Here is a 20,617-nt window from a genome sequence, read left to right as displayed (position 1 = left end):
ATAAGTTTTCGTAGGCGGATCATGTCCTCTTATTCTTATTCGGGTTGAAAGTGATTCGGATAATTTCCGTCCGATCGGATCGTTGTTCGGATTTGGATAGTTTCGGTCGGATAGTTCCAAAAATTTTCGGATTAGGAATCGAATTTGGATTTTTTTCTTCGGATACGAAAACGAATACGGTACGGGTGATATCCATTGGATACTATCCGGATTTTTTTTCGGATATCCGAACCTATGCAATAACCATTCAATCAAATCAGCTCGACCTAAAGAAGTCCATACCAACGGTCCAACTAGTGTTTATCTTAGTTGGTTCTGACTAACTGGCTTCAAGCAGTCTAAGCGTCTACAACCACACAACCGCCACGGATAATTTCTTTTTATGATATTAGTAATCATTTATATTTAAAAATACTGATAAGTTATATACTTATATTAAAAAAATAACAAGTGATATTTATTCTATGATTTGAGAAGCATAGTTTAAGGGGTTTTTAAGTTCCGATTAATATTCGTTACCGTATCCGTTTCGATTCGTATTTGCTCCGTATTTGTATTCGATAATATTTGATTCCGTTTACGTATCCGAGTTTCCGATTCCCATTTTGATTCCGAAAAAAATATGAAAACGAATATGATAGAGCTAGTTTCTGACCGTATTCGATCCGTTTTCATCCTTACCTCTCACGATTGATCACATCATAGACAGTTTCTCTAATGGTTCGTATAGACTATTGATGAGGGGGTTGCCCATAAAAATCGTTTTTCATAGTAGTGAATTATTCTTAATATAGCCTAAAGATGAGGCTGACCATTTTTGGTCTGATATCTATCCACAAAATATGCAAGTTCTTTGTTGCACTGGGGAATCTATTTAGCACCGTCTCTATAGTGAGTGTGGCTAATATGTAAGACCGAACCCACCTGCCAATAATGTCACTGCAGGAGAGGTATTCTAGAGAATCCGAACCCTCTTTGTTGTGTAACATTATATATTTATTGACGGATTGTGGTTTAGTTTGTTTTATTGGTCAAGTCAATTATTTGCCACTATAGTCCTTTTTTTTTCCTTTACAGGTCAAGTCCATCCAAATCAGATCTAGTTCTTGCCTTTTAATTCATCTTTAAAACCATTATCATACTTTTTGGTAGTCAGGTGATGTATTGCCCATATCAGCAATTAGATCTCTTTGTACAAGATCATTATTTAAGTAATAGTAGCATTCCCTGAAAGCTATCGTTATCACGTTTTATGCAGTTGCATGTGAGATATCTCACTCGGTTTCGTTTATCGCAAGAGGTAGCCTATATAATATATATATATATATATAGAGAGAGAGAGGGGTAAGACCTTGAATTGATCCTAGCCATTCATTCTTTAGGGGTAGTTTTGCAACAAAATTATATACATATTTAGCATATTTTCTATAGTTGCCATGAGAACTCAAAGAAAGAAACAAAATAAATGAATGCATTAATGTTGCATAAGATTTGATAGCATGTGTGACACAGTAATAAGGCACATTTATGCCTAATTGTCTTGTTATGAAATGAAAGTTTAAATTATGTGTATTTAATTTGAAAAATCTAGTGCACAAATATATGGTTACTAAAATTATTTAAATTTCGTTGCCATTACTAGAGTTTTAACTTATGATTTTAAATTCATACCAACTATATTGAAAAATTAAAGTTTGCATTTATCAAATTTTTCTTTCACTGCCTCTTAAAATAAATTTATTGTTGTCTCTATTATAATAAATGGTAAATTATCAAGATATTTCAAAACATCACTAAATTAATGTTCGTCGCATTCTTGTGATCCTAAATTATTACTTGGTTCTCAACTTTTATAGTTTCAGTTTTTGATTAATTTCATACTATTTTTTCTCGAGGATTGACATTTGCATATAATATTAGGGGAGACAATATATATATATATATATATAAGAATCATGGTATTTGCTTTTTAACTGTGCAAACCAAAAGTTTCTATACTAATTAAGGTAAATCATATTAAATGTAATATTAATTGAGCACTTGTTTTTCTTCTATAATAGTAGCATATCACCCGTGCGTTGCAATAAAATTTTATTAAAAATATCATTAGCATGCTATTTAAATAGAGTTAATAAAAATGATTTGACATATAGGTCATAGTTGTTTTTCCTCTCGAAAAATAGGAAGTGGCGGTGCGGTAGGCTCCAGATCCACCACCAACACTCTTTTTCTTTATAGGAGTATAGATATAGATGTTATCACAAGTCATTTTTACCCTTGAGTGGTAAGTGATCTCATCTTGCTTCTTGCAGAGTCCAATTAACCATTGAATATTCTAAAATGGATGATCTAAAATTAACCTTAAAAAGTCCGGCTAGGTAAGAGAGCATGATACAAATTGGATTGGTACTCTAACACGTATATTGGATAGGCTCTAAAGTGGCCATTTGATTCGTTCTAAAGTTAGCCCATGATATCAAGGACTAGCTCATTACAATTAGCGCTGAGCCGTTACAATCCTATTATTATAGGCATGACTAGATGGTTAACGCGAGAGTTTCTAGAAAATATTTAATTACTATAGGTATAGACAGATAGCAGCATTTAACCTTTTGTTACTCAATACGAAATGAGTTTAATCTCTCTCATAGTGGTTGTAAGAGATAAGTGATAAATTTATTGGCACTAACATATAGGAGTAACAAAAAGTTAAATTTTATAGATGTGCCAGTGGAATAGGCACGTGGACACCCTGTGCAGTGGGCAAGTGAAATCGCGCATTTAGGGCACCCTGTCACCCTAAATGCGCGATTATGTTCTTGAAGGAAATTAAATCGAGCTTATTCATCTGAATGGTTGCAATTTGATGGCGCATCACCGAAGGTCCTGGGAGGAGAGACACCATCAGCTCAGGCGATGGACCTCGCCATGGCAGACACACGGGACGTACGACGCTGCGATAGAGACTCGATGGCCTGCTTTGCATGGCTTCCGGCACTATATTTTGCCGACGAAGAAGCAGAACGAATGTTCTCTTCTGCCTTTGCATACGACATCAGCTCTGCCGTTCTTCCGGACGAAAGCGAATCATCATCTTCTTCCTGCAGCGGAGCAAATCAACAACCATGAGAACTAGAAACGACATGAACATGAGCAAATCCATGGCATCCACGTGGTTGCTTCGCAGACGACGCTAATGTCTTAGCAAAACGAGAGAGACTCTATCTGGTGTGGGCGTCGCGATGGTATTTGAGATGGTGTTGACAACGGCGTGAGCAGCGACCTCGCCGGCGTTAACGTCGTTGCCGGCGCTCGGGTCAGCTGGCGCACCCGCAGCGAACCCCTCCTCATCGCCGGAGAGAGAGCGCCGTGGGTTAGCAAGCGAGATTGAGCAGCAAGCGGGATTTTTTTATTTTTTTTTGCCAAAATCAACCGAGTGACCGCATGGCCAAATTCAATGTTCATTGCTAAACCACAAGACAAGTCTGTCTTGCCTTGCTCTTAACTGCAGAAAAGACCCTAGGTTCGTTGCAATCATCTTGCATTTCACAAGTCTGTCCGAATGACAGCATTACAAATGTTTCATGACAAAGTAATTATAGAAAATTCAGCATGATTGCACCAAAAGTGCAATTATTCTTCTAACCAAATTCAAATCCCTATCAGCAATCTGAATTCTGACATATATAACATCACGCGTTTGCAAACACTAGCCGTACGCAAACTTATTTTGCTGGAGAATATATTGAGTTGATCGATCATAGTATTACGCAACAGGGCTTGTTCTGTAGCTGTATGATCCTCTGATGAAGTCTTCGTTTCTCCTCACCCGTATCTTCCATCTCCTTCTTGAGCTTGGCCAAATCTTCCATCTTGTTCTTAAGTTTGGCCTGATCTTGTTTCCACCTTTTATTCAGGTTGTCATACTTCTTGGTCAAATCTTCTACTTCTTGGTCAAATCTTCATACTTCTTGGTCAGTTCTTCGATCTCCTTCGACAGTTTCTCATTCTGCCTCTTAACTCTTCTGTTCTCCGTCTTAATTTGGTGGAGACTACGAAATTGTATGTTGACACCATCAAGAAAATTGTCAGTAGCGTCGTCTGTGACCGATCTTCCAAACGATGAAGAGGCCTGCAACACAAAGAATTTGTGAATTCTACTCCTCTCTCCCAATAGAAAAAAAATGGAAAATTAACAAGCGTAACATGCATATTCAGACAAAGACATATAACAAGGCAGCACTCAAAATTTCTTCATGTCTAGGACTATGTACCTCAGACTTCTTCATTCTGCAAGCTCTTCCCAAACAGCTTTGGAAATTGATGCTCTCGATTCATCAATTAATGAAGCCTGGTCTCCACTTAAATAGCTCTTGGGAGACAATGTGCATGCTTTATCCAAGCTGAATGATTCCTCTCTCTTTCATGAGTCGGTTGCTGTCCTGAAGAAATTATTATTAACAATAAAGTAGAGTTTGGGAATAAAGTGTGGGTTTGTGGGTTAGTGCTGCTGCGGCCCACACGGGTGAATTCAAGCCAGTCACCAAGCTGAACTCAGAAATTTTAAACTCGCCTTGCAAATACATGAAGCTTCCTTCGCATTCTTCTTTTTTTATTTTCTCTATGTATGGCATGTGCAACCCTCACATATCTATACAAAACATTTCAGGAGACCGAAGAACACGCTTTCTTAGTTTATCTGCAAGATCGCTTTGTCAAACTTTTGATGACTTCGTTAGAATAGCTTGGTCTTCGTTAGAATAGGTTTGTCCTCAACCTTTTTAAAAGCTCATTCCTAAGCCACAAACCTGTTGGATCGAATCTAGAATGATCACATTTTATCCTTTAGTTCTTGCTATTCTCTATTTCTCGGAATGTGCTACTACAGATTTAGTTTTTATGGGAGACCTCCCCAATATCTCAGCCGTTCCGAAGGAAGCGCCACCTGTGATGGGCAAGGCCAGGAGGATGAGTCACCTATGAAGATGAGACATCGTAGGCGACCCGCTTAAGCTGACTGCCTGTGAAGATGTGTGCCCTCTTGGCAAGCAGTCCCTTAGAGCATCCACAACAACTTATCTATCCCATTCTCTATCTTGAAAATAGAGGATGAAGACTACAAATTAAGCTCTAACAGAATGACCATCCTATCATCTATTTTTAGATGTCATCTATATTAGGAGAGAAAACCTTCGTATTTGGATGATCTCTCTTCATTCTCTGAAGAGATATGGAGGATATCATATATGGATAATCTAGCGGAGCACAAGGAGTACAAAGAGATATGAAGGATGAAACTGATTTAGATGATCATCTAAATAAAAATATGAATGACCAAATTTAGATGAGCTATTGGGTATGCTCTTAAATGGCCCGCCTGCCATGTCCAATCTTCACAGGCGGCCCACTCAAGGGCCCACTTCGATGAATTCGTAGGAGTTTAACTGCGCACCCAAAGATGATCGAAGCCAAAGAAAACTAAGCAGCAGCCTGCAGAGTAAGGCGTGGAGGGCTCAGGAGGGCTCAGGAAGATGGATGATGAGCGAATCCTGCTGGTGGCTCATGACATGCTCCATATCACCAAGGATGCCTTCATTGATAATATGTCTTACGAGGATGATGTCAACAAAGAAGAAATTATACGCCCTGAAGCCTGGTCTGAGAATGAGATACCGTACGATCGATGTGGTCGACATGGAGCTCTCTCATGTTCGACATTCTCTACACCAAGCAGCGGCGTCAGGTGAAAATATGAGGCCCAGTTCAGAGCACTAAGTAGAGGCATAATAACGAGTGCTAAAACAAAAAACTAATGACGCTTATGCAATGGTTGCATTGGGAAAACACTCATGTCTCTTCAAGAAATTTAGAATTTAGACCGGATCTTTATTTTCTTGTGGAATAAAATCTTGAAGAACTAAACTATTATATATATTTATTATACAAGACAACTTAGACTAATTTCTAATTAAAAAAACCCAAAACTATTACATCTACTTAGTATACTTTGTAAATATTGGGGCCTATGATTTTTGGAGGCACTGTGCGGTTGCCCACCTCGCACGGGCTCCAGACGCCCCTGCACCAAGGCAGCCATAATCACACAAATGGCGTGGCTGTGCCATCCGTGTCTCCCCTTTCGTCACAGCTGCAATGCTCCTGCTGTTTTGGTCTCACAGAAAGGTTGGTCTGCAGCAGCCTGACGTTTTGATCACATACATCTTACAGGCTTCCACTGTCTGTTAGGAGTAATGTTGTTATTAGTGAATTTCCATGTTTATTTTTGTTAGTATGCATGTAGCAAATAAATATACATGTAGTACTTTGCATTCGTAGCAGTATATGAGCCGGTAGATCAAGCAGAACATGGTATGTGAAATGCACAAGCTACTGACTTGAATCGGTGTGCATGTTTGGCGAGAAGTCATGCCCTGTGAAGTGGTACATGCATGTATACGTGTTGCTAGGCAAGTGCATCCGGATCATGGGCAACAAAGTGATTTTGTGCCAAGAGAATAGGTCAAGCCGTCCAGAGGAGTAGAAACTTGTATGCAAAGTTTCACATGTGTGTATGGCCGCATGCTAGAAGTTGGTAGTTAATTATGCATGCATGTAATTAGTTTATCTAGTCATTAGCACTTAGTGGGAATCATGGTGCGTGAGTTTTGGCCAGGTGATTGGCTAGTTGGTTGTAACTTCTTGCATGTACATCAGTCTATATAATGAATGTAAAACGGCGAGAGCAGTGTGGCTGCATCGACCAAAACTCCAGTGTCTTGCTCAGTTAGCGTGTGTATCCACCAGCTAAACAGAGCTAGTGAGTGTTTGAGATAAACACCTACAAAGTGAGAGGAGAGATTCCTAACACTGTCATCCTCGATATCAAATGGCTTTTTTAGAGCACACTACTATGGAACCGGTCATCTGTAACGGAACTAAACTTATATTTGTGACGAACAACAGTAATGAGTGGTTACTGATGAGAAAGACTTATCATTGACGGGCCAAAGTCCATCACCGATAAGCGTCATCTTTAATGGGCCAAAAGTAAAGCCTGTCACCGTGTTCATAGCCCGTCATGGATGATTAACTACATTCAAAAAAATAAGAGTGTATAACTCATCTTTGATGGGCTACAATTATGACTCATCACGGATGAGTCATCTTTGACGAGCCTTGAGTTACGACCCGTCACGGATGACTTATCTGTGACGGGCGTTTATTACGGTCCTTCACGGATGGTGAAATACACAATAAAAAAATAATTTGATTTATTGGCTAGCCTCACGATGTTCCTAGCTATGCCCTTTAAAAAATAAACGAATGGTGATCTTTTGGATAAAAAAATGTAATTTTTTAGATTGTGATCGGACAATGAATATCTTTAGGAGGAAAAACCTGATTTTTTGGATAAAAAAGATTTTTGGACTCGAAAAAAAAGCAAAGATAATGATTGTTTGCATCCGACAAGGAAAGATACAAATCAGGATTTTTTTGGATCGAGCTGTCGACGGGCAATATGATATAAAAAGATAATATTTCTTTTGAAATCGGACAAGGAAAGTGAAAAAATAAGTTGTTTTTATCGGCGCCGCTGCCGTCCGAGGAAAGGAAAAAATCAGTTTTTTTTGGATCAAGCGGTCGAAGGAAAATGAAAATCGCACTTTAATCGAAGGAGAATAAGAGAATAAAAGAAAAGATAATGATTTTTTGATTCGAACAAGGATTTTTTAGGAGAAAAAGAAAGTGATTTTTTTATTTTGAAAGGACAAGGAATATATTTAGGAGAAAAAAGAACTTGATCTTTTGGATAAAAAAATGTGATTTCTCTGGAATGGACAAAAAATAATGATTTTATTTGGATCTGACAAGGAAAGGAAAACAAATCTGTTTTTTTTATCTAGTCATCGAAGGAAAATAAGAGATAAAAAAGAAAAGATAATATATTTTTTTGGAACCGTACAAGAAAAAGGAAAAAAATCTGTTTGTTTAATCGACACGGCTACCGTCCCAAGAAAGGAAAAAATCAGTTTTTTTAATCGAAGAAAAATAAGAGAAAAAAAGATAATGATTTTTTGATCGGACAAGGAGTTTTTTTAGGAGAAAAAAGAACGTGATATTTTGGATTTTGATAAGACAAGAAGTATTTTTAGGAAAAAAATGAACTGGATAAAAAAAGAATGTGATTTTTCTGGAATAAAAAATAATGATTTTTTTATCGGAGAAGGAAAGAAAAAAATCAGTTTTTTTTGATCGAGTCGTCGAAGGAAAATGAGAGATAAAAAAGGAAAAGATATATGTTTTTTGGAATCAGACAAGAAAAGGGGAAAAATCAGTTTTTTTTTAATCTGCACTGCTACCGTCCCAGGAAAGGAAAAAATAAGTTTTTTTTTTCGATCATGCAGTTGAAGAAAAATAAGAGATAAAAATAATATTTTTTTGGCATCGAACATGAAAAGGGAAAAATCAATTTTTTTATTCGGCGCTGCTGCCTCCGATCCATATAGTGCAATATTAAACTAAAATAAATTAATCACATAGGCCTCAAATATTTATTTTATTTTATAAGTGAACTCTGTCTTATTTGAAACATGTTATGGACAATCACAAATAAGTGATATATATGAAAATTATGTGATTGAGGAAGATGGAGGGAAAGAAGAGATGTTATGCAGTAAATTTTGAACAACTATTACTGTTCGATCTATTATGTTATTAAGATAATATAAATGTAGTCATTGTGTTTACTATGTGTGGAGCATAAAATGTAAAGGTTTGATTTAAGTGAGTTCCGGGTTTAAAACTATATTGTCACTTTAATATTTATATTTTATAATATAATATAAAATTATATTTGATATAATATAAGAAATTTCATAAAGAAGTTAGTGGTGCAGTTTGCGCGCCACGATGCTAGTTTTATTAATCAAAATAGAAAAGAAGGAGAGCAAGAAGTCCCCGCAAGGAGACGTCTCCAACATGGGTCATTTTGATAAAAGATCCATCCGTTTCTTTGATTCCAGATGTTCCAAGAAGCCAACACAAGCTTTTCCATGAAACAGCCCCATGGGTTAGCTGCTATCATCGTCACACTTTGACTTAGATGTCTTCCAAGTTATGCCAACAGCTGCCCAACATGCTTGAGAAAAGGACCCAGGCGTTCAAAAAATCTTTAATTATCATAGTCTCGAAGATAAGATACCTTGGTTGCAGAAGACACAATCTACTACGGGATAGTGAGGAGTACTATAAAAGAGTCCACATGGGGCTTCTATACAATCTATTCAGCAAACTAATCAAAAGACACTAACTTTTTATGCGCACTTATATACTCTTCCACAACCATATAACGTGATCGATGAGATGGCTGGATTGATCTGAAAATTCGGAGAGAGAATTTTATGAGTATATCTATGTAATATAAAATTGCTATAGATAATAAACATGGAATCAAGAACATCCATTCCTTGCGATCTTGAGCAAAGGGCATCCTTCATGGAATTAATTAACTACCTAGATTCACATGGCGGCTGTGGTAGAAGCTTAATTAACTACCTAGCTAGTTTCACTTGGAGGCTGTGGCAGAAGCAAAACTGGGATCCCATTCCTGGTATGGTAGTGATGCTCATGTGGTGGTTAGGAGATACTAGTTGTACAAATTAACAACATTGGTCAGTGCGTTACCTTTAATCCCTTTAGTTTTTTTTGTATTACGTGGCTTGCAAAAGCACAGTGCATACCTAGTACATCCTTGCTGAGAATATGCCAATGACATGATTAAAAAGGGTTGATCGCCATGCATGCTAGCATGCAGTGTAGCATATTAATTAGCTTTTGGGCTAATATGAAATGTAAAGCCTATACATCCAGCATCATATGCAAATGAAAATGCTCAGATCCCTATAAATCATGGATGGGTACGAGCATTGTTAAGCACAACCAAGGCACCAAGTACAGCTTTACTTACCATCCTACCAATGAACACCATATATTGATCAGATTCGACGAGCGGTCGGTACTCGGTACGTCTCGATCGTTGATGTGTTTCACGTAATTAGATCATCTACTAGTTCACGTTATTAGACTGACACATGTATTAGCAGGGCAGGCCATGGCATTGTTCGATGTGCCGATCAGGGGATTGGTAATCTTCAGCTTCGTGGCGCATATCTTGCTCGTCGTCTTTGCCGGAGTCCGTCGCCGCAAGGCGACGAGCATTTGCACCGTCATCCTATGGGGAGCGAATCAGGTGGCCCGTTGGGCGCCGATCTCGGCGCTGGGCAAGCTGTCCGCCGGCGGCACGCCGCAGCAGGAGCAGCTGGTGACGCTCTGGGTGGCGTTCATGCTTCTCCATGCCGGTATGCCTGACAACATCACTGCCTACTCACTGGAGGACAGTGTTCTCGCATGGCGCCAAAAGATAACTGTGATAAATCAGCTGATGGGACCAGTTTCACCAGCCTCTATTCTTATCATGAATTGGTTCTTCATCAGCAGTGGCGACACCATGATCCTCATCTCCTCGGTCGTCTGCATCATGGCCATATTCAAGTATGTGGAGGGGGCAGACTACGCGCTGTCGCGCGGCAACCTGGAGAACATGCGAAGCTTAAGAAATGATGAGAAGAAGATGTGTCCAGGAGGACGACGAAACAGCCTGCAAATTGCTAGGCGTGGAGGCAGGAAGCTGGATGATGAGCAGATCTTGCTGGTCGCTCATGACATGCTCTATATCACCAAGGACGCCTTCATCGATTATTTGGGCGAGAAGAATGGAGATGCCGACGAACAAGAGGCACTCTCCAGCACCTGGGATGAGGCGGTGTACAAGGTGGTGAGCATGGAGCTCTCTCTCATGTACGACATCCTCTACACCAAGAAGACCATGGTGCACACATGGGGTGGCTACGCCATCCGTTTCGCCTCGCCGTTCGTCGGATCAACGGCGTTCCTGATGTTTTGGTTCCACAGCAAGCAAGGGCAGGCGATGGTGGACGTGTTGATCACCTATGTCTTACTGGCTAGCACCGTTATCTTGGACATCAAATGGCTTCTTAGAGCTGTGGCGTCCACATGGACCTATTCGTTCCTGAATGATAGGCCAAGACTGTGGCTCCATCATGCAGTTTTGTGCTCAGGGAAATGGCGGCTGATCCGTCGCATCATCATCTCTTTGAATCTGTTTCGGTTGATCGCCAACAAGAAGCCAAGTAGCTACAGGATGTGGTCAGGAACCATTGGGCAGTACAACTTGCTGCGCGAGTGCACTTGTGATGAGAAGGAGAAGACAACCGGCTACCGGAGTTCAGTGTTGAAGCGGATTGCGCCGGAGAACATGTGGATGGAGTACGAATACCACAACTTGAGGGGCACACAAATTTCAAGACATTTGAAGGAGCCATTGTTCAGTCGTATTTGGGAAAACATGAAGCTGGCCTTCCCAAAAAGAGACCCACCTCCCCTCCAAGTTTCGTCTCATCCTTGTCCTCCACCTGCAGCTGCACCTCCAGCTCCACCTCAATATGCACTTGATCCACATCAGGATATAAACAACGCTCTCGATTTCACTCCTGATATGCAGGAGACCATTCTCATCCTGCACATCGCCACAGACATCTTCCTCTTAAGCGAGAATTCCCATAAAATTCAGGCATCAGCGTGGGTGGAGGCAATCAGGGTGTTGTCAAATTACATGATGTTCCTCGTCGCGGTGCGACCCAACCTACTGCCGGGGCTCGCCCTGAGCAGTCGGTACGAAGCCGTCGTTGGAGCTCTGGGTGAAAAATGGAAGGAGGAGAAGAGTCCATCTTTGGCCGGCTCTAACGCGAGAGAGAAGCGTCTCGCCGACATGCTGCTTGAAGCAGAAAGCAAGAAAGGTCTAGCACCGGTGAGATACTACGAGTGGCTTGGAGGTAACAAGGAGATCATGGAACCAGGAGGCTTCCTAAGTGTTCTTTACGACTCAAGTTATATCCTGTCAGAAGGAACTAGGCTAGCAGGTCTTCTCCTGAACTGGGAAACAAGGAGTGGTTACAAAGGTGACGAAAGCAATCTTCACAAGACACTCAGGAAGAAATTCGAGCGGCTGTTCCCGGATTTGATGAAGTCTGAAGGAGAGAAGGATGAATTGCCGGAGGATGTGACGGATGCCATCTTCAGGGAGTGGGTGCGTCAGCTGATCAATGTGTCCATCCGATGCAGTAGGGATTCGCATGCCAAGCAGCTCGGCCGTGGTGGTGAGCTCACCACCGTTGTGTGGATCCTTGCTGAACATGCTCGCATACTTCGTGTCAAGCAGACAAGAGATAGATAGCTTCGACGCACACTACCCATTCGTGTTCGTGTCTCTAGTCCATACTGAGAGATTACAGTGTCACAGATTGATGGGCTTGATCTCCTACGATTCTTGGTCTCTCTCGTTTGTGTACCTGTACTGTAACTCGATCGACTTGTAGTTAAATATTTTTTCTCCATTATTATCTAGAGATAATATACCATTGCATCTCGCTCAATTTGTTGATTGGTTCTGAATCTATTAACACTGCATGAAAAATCTACGGCTGAACAGAAATGTCAAAAAATGCCAAAATCTATATATGGAAATAAATTCCTGAAATCTAAGATGATATTAGTATTTAGAAGAGATGCTAATTATTTTTTAAAATTTTATATATGATGAGAAAACTAAGTTTTTTTAATTGGACTATTTTTTAATTTCAGCAATCAAATCTCAATCGTTGTGCGTCTGATATAGCCTAAAAATATAGTCCGACTATTGAGCGGCCATATGTAATATGGGATCCCGCTTCAACGGATCCCACTGCAGCGATGGCGGGCGGCGATGTGCGAGACGTCCGTGGCGAGCGGCGGTGACTCGAATCGTACGTGCGTCCACGTGTGTTTGGCGTCGAGATCCAGCAGGGAACGACGGTGGCTACGGTCGACAGCGACAGCGATGACTACGGCGGCGGCGGAAACAATCTTTGTATCTGGATAAATTATATATATTTGGGGTAACTTTTGGCATTTTAATTGTTACATTCATTATTTTCATTGGTGATCCTTAAAGCAGTCAGTTTTTGCACAGATTAATCTTTGTGGGCTATTTGATGTAAGGCCTTGTTTAGATCCTCAAATTTTTTTTGCAACAAACATCTCATCAAATCTTTAAAAATCTAAATAGCGCATTAAACATAGATGAAACGAAAAATTAATTACATATTTATGAAATAAATCACGGGACGAATCTTTTAAGCCTAATTAAGCCATCATTAGCACATGTAGATTACTGTAGCACTTATGGATAATGACGGCTTAATTAGGCTCAAAAGATTCGTCTCGTGATTTATTTCATAACTGTGCAATTAGTTTAACGTTTCATCTATATTTAATGCTCTATTTAGGTTTCAAAAGATTAAAAAAATTTGGGGATCTAAACAAGGCCTAAACTATTTTTCCAAAAAGAGAAACTGAAATTTTGTAAAGTTGACAGGCATATCTCAGCTATGTGACCGTGTACATGTAGGCTAGATCTAGATCAAAAGCAACCACATGGAACAGGTTGTAAGGTTACTGGAGTACATCCCATAGCCGCCAAAGACTTGGCATATCTCCATGACTCCTATCGTTTTTGTCACTAAAATAAGATTTGCTCTGGTCCAACAAAAGGTATCTCGAGATATCAGTACCTTATGGTACCAAATTATTTCTTACTGTTGGATTTAGATGAATAGGATGTGCATTGTTAGATACAACAATCAGAAACGATTTGGTATCTCAAGATACCGGTATCTTGAGATACTTTTTATTGGACTGAAGCAAATCTCAACTAAAATAGTTATCTCCATCAATTAATATGTAGAAGGCGCATTTTTGCAAGAATTTGCAAAACCAACATAGGCCTCGTAATGCAAAAAATAACTAGTGTTTTTTTGGCTACTTAATCGAGAGTCATATCCAAAGATATCATATATTTCTGTAGTATAAGTCAAAGGAAATAAATTTTGGTAATCTTCACTGGTAGAATTTTACTACTCCCTCCATATTTTTTTATATGATGCCGTTGACTTTTAGATCCACGTTTGACCATTCGTCTTATTCAAAAAAATTATATAATTATTAATTATTTTGTTATAATATGATTTATTATTATATAACTTTAAGTATGCATTATAATTTTGCATATTTGAATATAAATTTGGAATAAGACGAATGGTCAAACATAATCCTAAAAGTCAACGGTGTCATAGATAAAAATATGGAGGGAGTACTATTGTTTATTATCACTCAAAGTGATGTCAACCATTGGTTTATGTGCTTTATTATTAATAGAAAAATTACTATATATTCAGTGGTACTATAAACAAATTTACACTTTAGTATACAAACATATTCTACTCCTCATCATTGCGTGATAAATTTTTTTTTTGCGGGAAATTAGGTGATACATTTAACAACCCATAACATGTAGATATGGTTAAGTGATCACATCCATACCGTGGATTCTTTATGGCATGTAGAGGTTTTCATTTAACATAAATCTTTGACACAGAAATCCAACACCATAACGTGGAATGATCACTAGTTAAGAACTTTTTTCCTCAAATCTTCTGTAGATAATTAAGTTGTTTCTACCATGCAGTTTTGTGCTCAGGGAAATGGCGGCAGCTCCGTCGCATCATTGTCTCTTTGAATGATTGAATCTGTTTCGGTTCATTGTCAACAAGAAGCTGAGTAGATACAGGGTGGGTTCTGTAACCATTCCTCCCTCCGTTCCAGAATAAGGCAAATTTATGTACCTCCTGGTATTTATTAAGAACTATAAAATTACTCTATATTATTAGTCTGGAGGAAATATTTTCACCATTGGGTTTTCAATGCAAGAGCCTAAAAAAGTATATTCTTACTCACATTCATTTCATATTATAAGACTTTCTAGGATTGTTTATATTTATCCATGAATCAATGTATATATTTTGTATATGTGTCTAAATTTATTAGCGTACATATGAATCTACATAAACTTAGAAAATCTTATAATATAATACGGAGGGAATATTTATTAACTGATCCATTACATTGCATAGAAGAAACACACGCAGGGATCAAGAAGGAGATACAATCATAACGTAGCATATATGAATCACTCAGACACATCTGTAGGATCGCAATATAGTAAAAGAACTATCAGAGGGAGAGTGAATGGTAGTAGATCAAAGACCAAATTTTTTCGCGGAAACAAAAGATTACCTTCACAAAAGCCTTACTGAAGCCTCCGGTCGCACTGCGAATGTACCACCGGTCAGACCGCCGTTATGTGGCCGGTCAGACCGCTCGCATAACCTCGGTCAGACCGACGTTGAGTGGCCGGTCAGACTGCCAGCCTACTTGCGTTTAGACCGTCAGGATCTTGGAAAAACGCCGATCGACAAAGCTTCAAGATGTAGATTGAATCTCTCGACTTTTATTGATCAACCAGTATTTACAAAGTGTATAGAAAGCACTCCTAAACAAAACTTTCGATCTAAAATCGAAATCGAGTCGAAACCCTAACTTTTCCTCTCAAACGGCACAAAAAGCTCTCCAGGGGCATACCCCTCGGTACCTATTTATAACCTTGACGTGGGTATGCAAAGCCCACGTATCTAGCACGAATTAGGATTCCCAATCTCGTGGGAAATATATCCTTATCCGTAACTAACCATATCTCTATCTGTAATACAACAAATCTTCTCAAATCCGGACTCTATCCGAACTCAACTTCCATATCCCATACGCACACAATATCTCCATCGTATGCCACATGGAATCTTCACCACCACGTGCATTGAACTCTAGCCTAAGTATCCCGAATGATATCTTGACCACCGGACGTCAACTTATCTCCAAGTTGACTCCCGATCCATCACCGGCAACACTCTCTCGAGGCATCAAGTCACCTACACATGAATCTAATAAAGAAACCATATTCCGAGACCAAGCTATCTCCAACTTGATTCATGATTAGCAAAACAACAGTGCCCATACGTATAAAAACCAACTAGAAGTCGAATTCACGAAGAACAAATCCGAAACCGAAAAGAAAACTGAAAGCTGAAACTTTCGGGACTGACCTGCCAGTCTGACCGCCCAGATACCTGCGGTCTGACCGCAATTATCTGAAAGGTCTGACTGCCCATATACATACGATCTGACCGTCCGATCAAATATCACAAAAATATTTATCTCGCAAACCACCAATTTATTCATCACAAAAACATGTAGATCACTCTTTGATCTTACAACATCGTCTTCTTCACTTAATTCCTTGTCGATGTAGAACTTGCCAGTTTGTTCGGCCATAAGCCAAACGACAGTTGTGAGCTCGCCGCCTTCACTAAGCTTCTTGGTATGTGACTCCCTGCTACAACGGTGGCTGACGTAGAGGAGCATTTCCACCCAAATCTGAACCAGAAACCCCACCGTGTCCACGGGCTTGTCTTCCAGGGTATCGGAATCGGACTGCTCCTTTGGGGACTTGTTCTTGAGGTCGGCAAGCCTGTGTGCAAGCTTGGTAGCAAGCCGCAGGGCATTCCCACGAAGACTCAGCTTTTCTTCCTTCTTCAACACCGGATTATTCTCCGTTATCGTCAGAAATTCGGCGAGTCTATTAGCATCGACTGCATCCATGTCAGTGTTGCCTGCATGGTTCAGTAGTTGATGGCATGTTTGTATTGCCGGCGAAGGGCGAGTCCAGGAACCATTCATGGCCGTTCCACGACGAGGAACATCAGGTAGTTGGACAGAAGATTGATCGCTCCGACAAGCTTGCCGGTGTCTTCGTCGTGTTTCTTCGCCTCCTCGGAGGTCCGGAGGTAGATGTCGGTGGCGATGTGCCAGATAAGGATGCCCTCCTGAATCTCGTCGCGGATGTACCGCTTGAGTTTATCCTTTGCGTACTCCTTTGCCACCAGTTTCTCCAGTGCGAGCTGACCCCTTTCTGCCTTGATCAACCCAAGCGAGTTCATCGGGGACGACTTCCTCCCGGTTGGTCCTACTGATCGACTCCTCACTTGGCTCTCCTGCTGCTCAATATTTCCTCGGAATTTGTCATCAGGAATATGTAAACTGATATTGTCGTCCTCCTCCACCTCCGGCTCCACCTCCTCCTCCTCCTCTGGCTCCATCTCCACTGTGATGTCGTCCTTCGACATGATCAGCTCGCTCGTACCAGATTCAGTTCTCTTCAGCCCGAGAGGAGGAACGCCGTCGTCGTTGTCTATTACGAGTGTGATGTCGTCGTCGTCGCCTATTACGACTGTGATGTACTCATCTTCGTGACGAACCTCCTTCACGTTCCGTCGACGATGACCCTTCTGGTCCTTTTGCGCCTCAGACTTCCTCTTCCAGTCCGGCCTCAGAATCACTTCGGTCAGCTTGTTGAACACAACCTCCATGACATCTTTAGGAATCTCTACACTGGTACTGGAGTACTTCTTCTCGTGACTAGTAGTGACACAGAACTGCAATACGTTGTACTGCCCAATGGCGCCGGACCACTTTCTTTTGCCGGCCGCTTTGACAAGCTCGCGGAGAGACTCGAGCCAGCGATGAAGCCGGCGCCATCTCCCGCTGCACATGGCTGCGCTCGGCTTGCCGACGACCAAGAAAGCGTATGCCCAGCCCGATCCGGCCGCCGACATCAGCGACACTATGTCCAAGAGGATAGCACCAACCAGCAACGCGTAGGTGATGAAGACATCCACGAGCACGGGAGGAGAATTCATGGCGGTGGTGGCAGTGGCACCCATACTACTTGTCCTGCGACTCAGATGAAAGAGCAGCAGGGCGGCGGTGGTGGCCAGCGGCGAAAACACACGGAGGCAGTAGCCATGCCAGGTGTGCATGACGCCAGCCTTGGTGTACATGATGTCGTACAGCAAGGAGAGCTCCATCTGGAACACCGTCCATTTCTCCTCCCATTTCCATCTCACGGAAAATATCGTCTCCCCAAGTTTAGATGTGTCGTCGTTAACCCCGGAGGAGTCAACCATGGCACCCTTGCAGACCTGAAATTGGGAGTGGGCAAAAATCAGGAGATCTTCGGGAGATCGATCTCCAGGAACGGTCGGCACTTGAGTCGACCGTTGCCCTTCATTTCCACCATCGTCGGCGGCGGCGGTGTCCTGCTTGTCGACGGCGCTCCGGATGGTGCTGATGTTTCCGTTGTAGAGCGCCCATATCCTCTCCGCGTACTTGGCGACGCCGACGGAGAATATCAGCCACGCCGCCGGAAGCAACGGTCCGCTGCTGGCGGGAAATGTTTTGTACAGGACGTAAGCGGCACCGAGGACCTGCTGGATGCAATCCACAAGCAGCTTGCGATGCCATAGCTTGTTGTCCTCGAGGGAGTAGGCGGTGATGGAGTCCGGGCCACCGAGGTGGAGCAACAGGAATGGCGCCCAGAACGCCACCAGCTGCTGGCGCTGCGGTGGTCGGGAGGTGATCACCGAGAGGTGGCCGAGGCCGTAGGTGGCGGCGTAGTCGGCCAGCAGGTACGAGTACAAGACGATCGACTTCGCAACGGGGGAGTCATGGCGCCGCCGGTACCCGGCTAGAAATAGGAGGACAACCTGCAGGAGGAAGCTGGAAAGCACAATCAACTCGATCTGATATGCGTTTAGAAGCTGCACCAACGCATACGCATTGTTGTAGTACAATATCTGCACGCTTCTAGTTCCAGCAATAATCTGATCACTAACAAACGCGGCCATCCGGAGATAAATCGCCGGCGCAGCCACGCACATGAAACCAAACACAGAATAAATAAAAAGGCTACTACAGCTCGTTCGATCACTGGCAGATCTGCTTCTGCTCCCACTGAACAATAAATAGGTCTGGTGATCACAGAAACGTAATACCTGCTGTATGTTACTTTTCTAACTAGACCATCAGCTCACTGATTGCACTACCTTGGTTGTGATCCGCTCTCTTGCAGTGTTCCCTTTCAACCCAATGTATAGATACAAGGAACAAGATTAAAGCGATAAGGCTATCTTAAGAAAACAATGGACCACCAACGCATGATAGAGCCATAACTGTAGTTTTACTCTTATGTTTCCTTTTATACCGCGAGATAAAAAAAAAGTATGGGAGTAAAACTTTAATTTAAAATATTAGTTTGATACGTAAGGACCGCCCCTTGTTAAATATAGGTATTTATCTTGTATATGGTTGTATGTGCGTGATGACTGGACGGATAGGAGATGGAGATATGGTCAGGTTAGTTAGCTTACCTCATGCAGCGCTAATCCATCCTATCTCTGCGCAAACAAGATGTAAGCCCAAGGTGATGGTTATTATCATCACTGTGTAAACAAGAGCAATTTTATCATTTTTAAGAAGATACCATGAGGTATCACTGTTTTATATGTAAAATTTGGTACTTTCTTAGTACCTTAGATATTAGAAGATACTAAATTTACATAGAAAACAGTGGTATCTCCTGGTACTTTCTTAAGGATAAAAAAATACTCTATAAACAAAGACTTGAGTAGGTACCATGAGATAATGTTACCTCATGGTATCTCCTCAAGGATAGAAAAATGCTCATAAACAAATGTACGGCCTCTAGCTAGGTTCAATGCTTTTGCACCTCTGATTTTTTTTCATATAGTATCAGAGCCTACCTATTAATTGCATCTATGCTGACCCATGGTGAGTTTGTCGAAGACGGTGGCTGGCATTGTGCTTGGCGGTAGCGCGATCTCGGAGAAATTCTCCAAGAACAACCATGTACTATGGAGAGTGCTGGTTCTTGCGTCAGTTGGAGGTGCCTGTCTTGATGGCCATTTCACCGGTGCTGCACAAATTCCTCCATCCTCAGGCCACGAAGATGGTGAAAGACGGCGACAAGGAGGTTTCTTGCTATGAAGATTGGATGACGACTGATCAACAAATGCTGGATTTCTTGCTGACGACACTGTCCAGGTATGTCATGACACATGTCGCAGCATGCATGTTAAAACCTCAGCCGCAGCATGGAGGACGATTGAGGAGATGTACTCCTCAATGACGCGTGCGTGCAGCGTCCTTCATCAACATGAGGATTGCTGTCTCCAGCAAAAAGAAAGCAGATCTCTCTGTTATTGAACACAAAGGGTTCTGGGATTTAAAAATTTCGGCACCTACCGAAATTGATGAATTTCGGAAAATTCGGATGAAATTTGATCGCATTTCACACAAAATTCAAATAAACAACAACAAAAATTGGTAAAATGATAATAGAACCATGACAAGCAAAATAATAGTAACTACAAATTAATGTCAAAGTTTAGAAATGCATTTGCAATGTAAATAGATGTGAACAACATTCATAGGATCATACCAGCATTATCACACATGGCATTCATTCTTTGTACCGATACTACGCAGAAAATTGCATGAACAAATTCCAATTAATATTGCTAGAACAAATACATACACGCATCAGACTACTTTGTTCTTACCTTCAGAACATGGTTCTAAATCTCCCGCTATAGCTGGAGATAGCTGTTGAAGAGGGAAAAAGCTAACCTAATTGAATATCGCCGCTATAATTTACCTGCCGCTAATAGCTATGTTTAGCCGGAGATAGCCG

The 20,617-nt window shown here is 41.3% G+C and overlaps 2 protein-coding genes across 2 annotated transcripts; one reads left to right on the top strand and one right to left on the bottom strand.

Moving 5' to 3' along the window:
* Positions 1-10,111: 10,111 nt before the first annotated feature.
* On the top strand, positions 10,112-12,313 carry LOC102711150. Its single transcript, XM_006653084.2, has one exon. It carries the CDS (start codon positions 10,112-10,114, stop codon positions 12,311-12,313), a length of 2,202 nt encoding a protein of 733 aa, XP_006653147.1.
* Positions 12,314-16,742: 4,429 nt separating this feature from the next.
* LOC102710869 lies at positions 16,743-18,752 on the bottom strand. The gene has a single exon (XM_040523018.1). The coding sequence runs from the start codon at positions 18,750-18,752 to the stop codon at positions 16,743-16,745; it is 2,010 nt and encodes a 669-aa protein (XP_040378952.1).
* Between the last annotated feature and the right edge of the window lie 1,865 nt (positions 18,753-20,617).

The sequence above is a fragment of the Oryza brachyantha genome, chromosome 4 (assembly GCF_000231095.2).
Source record: "Oryza brachyantha chromosome 4, ObraRS2, whole genome shotgun sequence".
Lineage (NCBI taxonomy): Eukaryota > Viridiplantae > Streptophyta > Magnoliopsida > Poales > Poaceae > Oryza > Oryza brachyantha.
Note: the sequence above shows the minus strand (reverse complement) of the source record. Positions and strands in the feature narration are given on the sequence as shown.

Excerpts from the sequence above, each read along its gene's own strand:
- LOC102711150 (XM_006653084.2), top strand. The coding sequence starts at position 10,112 with ATGGCATTGTTCGATGTGCCGATCAGGGGATTGGTAATCTTCAGCTTC.
- LOC102710869 (XM_040523018.1), bottom strand. The coding sequence starts at position 18,752 with ATGGCCGCGTTTGTTAGTGATCAGATTATTGCTGGAACTAGAAGCGTG.